The 5023-nt window shown below is 38.6% G+C and overlaps 1 protein-coding gene across 1 annotated transcript; it reads left to right on the top strand.

The window, feature by feature from the left end:
• The first annotated feature begins 1632 nt into the window (after positions 1–1632).
• Positions 1633–3855, top strand: LOC125837560 (uncharacterized). The gene is made up of 2 exons (XM_049516655.1): positions 1633–2034; positions 3727–3855. The coding sequence occupies exons 1-2, from the start codon at positions 1633–1635 to the stop codon at positions 3853–3855; spliced, it is 531 nt and encodes a 176-aa protein (XP_049372612.1).
• The last annotated feature ends 1168 nt before the right edge of the window (positions 3856–5023 follow it).

Here is a 5023-nt window from a genome sequence, read left to right as displayed (position 1 = left end):
AATTTGTTAGAATGATAGGGGGTCTTGTGCCGACATCCTTCATAGTATTAGAGGCATCATAGATAGATATACAGTAATAGTTCATGAGTCTGGTTCATTTCAGTTGTTATGGTCTAGACTAGAATGCCTCTTTTGGCCAGCGAATGTTTTATTTCTAAAATATTATGAGTCAATTTTTTGAGACAGTTGAGTAAAGTTTACTTTTGAGTTCATATGTTGTTGAGTAAGTCTTCCGTTGAGAGTTGAGCCTGACCAAGGGTTCACTTGGATCCAGAAATGGTTCTCGAGTGTCGGCCACATCCAGGGTGTAGGTTCAAAATGTGTCAAATCATACCTCACTTTATTGAAATCTAAGGCGCTAATCACGCCGTAAAAAAGACACAATTCACAATTTTACTATGAAAAATGATGACACCCTACAAGAATCTTATCACCGCCAACACATGCAACATCACTTTCTTATTAAATTAATGATGAGTCTGAGATTGGGACTCGTTTAGGGCTTTGTTTTGATAGTTTTAGTGTCCTCAAATGCCTAATTTATGCAATAAATTAATGTCAAAGCCTTGATTTTAAGGTATGTGGACTAAGGAGCAAACCAAGGACACTAACAAGCAAAAATGAACAAAACAAGATGAAGACATGGAGAAGAGAAATCTGAGTGATCGCCAAGACCACTTGGTGAGCCACCGAGTGGCTCTTCCGATCGCCTAATGTTCCAGTGTGCCAGCCCTGAGGGAAGAAACCAAGTCGGCAATGGAAATGGGCAGTCGGCGAATCGTCGATGGGTTCTATTAACCAGCTGATGGATAATTTAGTTGGTAATCATTTTTATATTTTTATAATGTTTAGCTAAAACCCCAATTCTTGGAGTGTGATTATTTGATTATGGGTTGAATTAGCTTATGGGTATTGATTATTACTAATTTAAATGCTATATTGAAGTGGGTTTAATCATTAGCTGTGTTTTTTCTATGAATTGTACTTGCAAATGCAGTTTTAACTTTGAGTTCTTAACTTGCTTGAGGAAGGGGTTTTTGAACCAAAGTTTTTGATTTATGGTTTGTAGGTATTGGATTGATGTGGGTTCGACTTTAAAGAATCTTGCTCGAGAGAGAAGGTGTATTAAAGTTGTGGGTTGTTCTTATTTGTTAAGTTTGTTGATGTTCGAGAGAAATCATTTGAATTGAAGTAGTTGTTCGAGAGAAAGCTATTTCAATCAAAGCCCCGCTTACCCACTGATATTTAGCTATTGATGGCCATGAGGGCCAAGCAATGCCAAACGTCCATTCCATTCCCAGTATTGATCACAGAATTATGTCATTGGGTTGGTATTCCTCGAGATGAGAAAAGGGATTTAGATATCACGCCTACCTCTTCTACCGACATCCGGCACATAGAGGCCGAATACACGAGAGATGAGGCTCACAGAAGAAGAGCAGCTCTGGTGGACACATCCCAGAGGTTGATATTCATTCACTACTTGCAGCGGCAATTATGCCTACTCCGACCACTGGGACTTCAGGTACTTCTTGATCCGCTCCTTCCGATACCCCTGGTCCTTCTGTTGCTCCCCCACCTCCTAGATCTACTGATGGTACTACTACCTCCAGGCCCCCGATCACCCCGGCCATGGGGCACCTAGCCCATTCTACTGATGTGCGTGCTTTCCGGCTAGAGGCCGAGGTTCCCAGGATGATTGAGAGAGTTATCACTATTGCACTGACACCTCTCAAGGCGTCTATTGAAGCCCTCACATCGACAATAAAGGTTTGTGAGAAAGGGCAGGGTGCTACTGATGCGGTGACAGTTTTGAAAACTGATGTTTCGGAGCTGAGGAAGGATATGGACCATCTGAAGTCCACAAACTTTACTTTGCTATTTGGGATGGCGGAGATCTCAGATGACCAGAGTGTAGATGTTCTAGAACATCCAACCTATGCTGAAGTGCCACCGTCTACTATTGGAGATGATACTAGGGATGATATTGCTACTGCTGAGTTCGAAGCCGAGACAGATGAGGACCAGCTTGAGGTGTGAGATGAGGTTTTTAATGAGGAGTTGGACGATTTAGAGGGTGCTATGTTCGACACAGCTAGACGGGCCTCCTTTAGGGATACGTCCATGGCAGGCTCCAGTGAAGCCAAGGTTGAGAGACACCGGGCACTGATGCCAAACATATGGAGTGGCTGAGATGCAGACTTCACCCAAGGCTTAGCCTGGCAGGATGATTTTTCCCCTCTCTCTTTGTATCTTTTTACACTTTGTTTCTGTTTTAGTTGCATTTGAGGACAACTGCTTATTTTTGTTGGGTGGGGTGAAGTATTTCTATACCTACCTCTTGTGATTGTTTTGTGAATATTGGGCTTATTTGGTTTATATATATATATATATATATATATATATATATATATATATATATATATATCTTGGTTGATGAATTGTGTTATTGATGTTTTAGCTTGTGGCCCATTGTTTTGAATAAAAATGGTTTTGAACCTAATTTAAATATTTTTGCCACCTCTTTTGTGTGTGATTGTGGTTGTTCTTGTGCAAATTTGAGTGTTGGTTGTGGTCAATACCGATGACTTGATTGAGTGATGCAAGTACCTGAAATGATCCTAGGCAAGAATTTTGAAGAGTGAACCAACTTGACAATATACCTCTTTTGTGGCCAACCTTTTGAGATGTGTGAACCTTTCTTGACACCTTTTGAGACTTACCCTTTTTCTTGGAAGAAACTTGAGAAATTGTGACTTCTCTTTATCTATTCACCCATAATATTCATGAAGTATGATTTGCTTAAATAACCAACTTAGGCCAAAAGTCTAAGTTGGGGACGTGGTGAAAAGAGAAAGAAAGTCAAGAATTGTGAGAAATGCCCCTTTTGTGTGATTGCTTTGAAAAAGATGGAACCCTTTCATGTAAAAAAAAGAAAAAAAAAGAAGGGAATGAAAAAGAAGAAAGAAAAGAAAAAGACCGAAAAAGTTGTGAATTAAATAATGTAGTGAAAATTGCAAAAAAATGAGGTATCCGTTGGTTCATATGAAGTTGAATAATGGGGTGGATTATAATCATGTTTGAAATGTTAAAAAAAAAGAGGAAATTGATGTTCAGACCATATTTCATAAAGGTAGAAGCCATTAAGCCTAAATGACCATACTTTTACACTCAACCCCATTACAAGCCTTGAAAAGACCTTTATGATCTTGAGTGAGCTGAAACGAATGCTGATTGGAAAATAAGGGCAAACATATGGGTAAATTCATGCATGTGTTCATCTTTGTGAGTGTGAGAGTTGTATGTGATTCCCGGACTTAAATTGTTGAGAAATTTTGTGTGAAGATTGAATCATCTTTGTTGTGAGGGAATTTGATTACCTTTGTTGAGCTTGAACTTGCATTTGAAGCAAGTATTGTGAACTTGAGCATCTTTGATAATGGTGAATCACAATTTGAATCTTTGAGTGCACAATTGATCATTGTATGAGTAATTTGAACCTTGTTGTGTGCATTTATGTTAAGTCTTATGCAACACTATTTGAGACATCCTTATTGAACTGCTGATCTTGAATTTTACTTGAGGACAAGCAAAAGTTTAAGTTGGGGGTGTTGATGAGTCCGAGATTTAGACTCATTTAGGGCTTTGTTTTGATAGTTTTAGTGTCCTCAAATGCCTAATTTATGCTATAAACTGATGTTAAAGCCTTGATTTTCAGGTATGTAGAATAAGGAGAAAAACAAGGACAATAACATGCAAAAAGGAACAAAACAAGCTGAAGACATGGAGAAGAGCAATTTTGGTGATCACCAAGACCACTCGGTGAGCCGCCGAGTGGCTCTTCAGACCGGCTAAAGTTCCAGTGTGCCAGCCCTGAGGAAAGAAACTAAGTCAGCGACTGAAATGGGCAGTCGTCGAATCGTTGATCGGTTCCGCGATGACAAATTGGATCGCCCAAAGTTACAGGACTTGAGGATGCTAAGAACCAATGCAAAATGGCGATGGAAGAGAGCAAATGGTGGATCGCCAAACCACTCGGCGATCCCAACTTACCTCGCCTAATGACTTTTCTGGCCAAATTTTGGCAACTATAAATTGAATTTTGAACTGTAAATTGAGGATCTAGCTATCATTTAGTAAAGTTTTCTTAGGAGTTTTAGAGTTCCATTGTATACTTTGAAGCTTTTTGGAGGCTCAAACTTGAAGATTTGCAAGTGGGTTTTTGAATTTAACCTTTGGAAAACATGGTAAAGGTTTGGAGACTAATACCCAGCTGATGGATAACTTAGTTGGTAATCATTTTTATCTTTTTATGATGTTTAGCTAAAATCCCAATTCTTAGGGTGTGATTATTTGATTATCGGTTGAATTAGCTTATGGGTATTGATTATTACTAATTTAAATGCTATATTGAAGTGGGTTTAATAATTAGTTGTGTTTTAATCTATGAATTATAGTTACAAATGTAGTTCTAACTTTGAGTTCTTAACTTGCTTGAGAAAGAGGTTTTTGAACCAAAGCTGTTGATTAATGGTTTGTAGGTATTGGGTTGATATTTTGCCCGAAAGAGTGAATCCTAAACCAAATCTTACCCATCTTGCGAGAGAGAGGTGTATTAAAGTTGTGGGTTGTTCTTATTTGTTGAGCTTGTTGATGTTCAAGAGAAATCATTTGAATCGAAGTAGTTGTTCGAGAGAAAGCTATTTCAATCATAGCCCAGCTTACCCACTGATATTTAGCTATTTATTAGTAGATTCAATTACCCAATTAGCAAAATTTGCCTATAACCGATCACATCCCGAGAATTCCTCTCTATATTGTTATTTCATTATTGGTTGATTGCGTTGTACCTGATAATTGCAAACCAACCCCCCCCCCCATCTGACATTCGTTGTCACCCCCTTTGACTTGTTTATTTGTTCTTTTCGACAATTTCTATTCCTATAACAATTTAGACCACATTTGTACTTCATAACTGAATTTGAACAAGTACCGCTCCCTGTGGGTTCGACCTCAACTCTTC

The sequence above is a fragment of the Solanum verrucosum genome, unplaced genomic scaffold, assembly GCF_900185275.1.
Source record: "Solanum verrucosum unplaced genomic scaffold, falcon-dt-bn FXZP01000131.1, whole genome shotgun sequence".
Lineage (NCBI taxonomy): Eukaryota > Viridiplantae > Streptophyta > Magnoliopsida > Solanales > Solanaceae > Solanum > Solanum verrucosum.
Note: the sequence above shows the minus strand (reverse complement) of the source record. Positions and strands in the feature narration are given on the sequence as shown.

What these genes read in the sequence shown, in the direction of transcription:
- LOC125837560 (XM_049516655.1), top strand. Translation starts at nt 1,633, where the DNA reads ATGGGGCACCTAGCCCATTCTACTGATGTGCGTGCTTTCCGGCTAGAG. An exon ending in CAGATGAGGACCAGCTTGAG is followed by an intron (nt 2,035 to 3,726) that starts GTGTGAGATGAG and finishes TCAGGTATGTAG; the next exon opens with AATAAGGAGAAAAACAAGGA.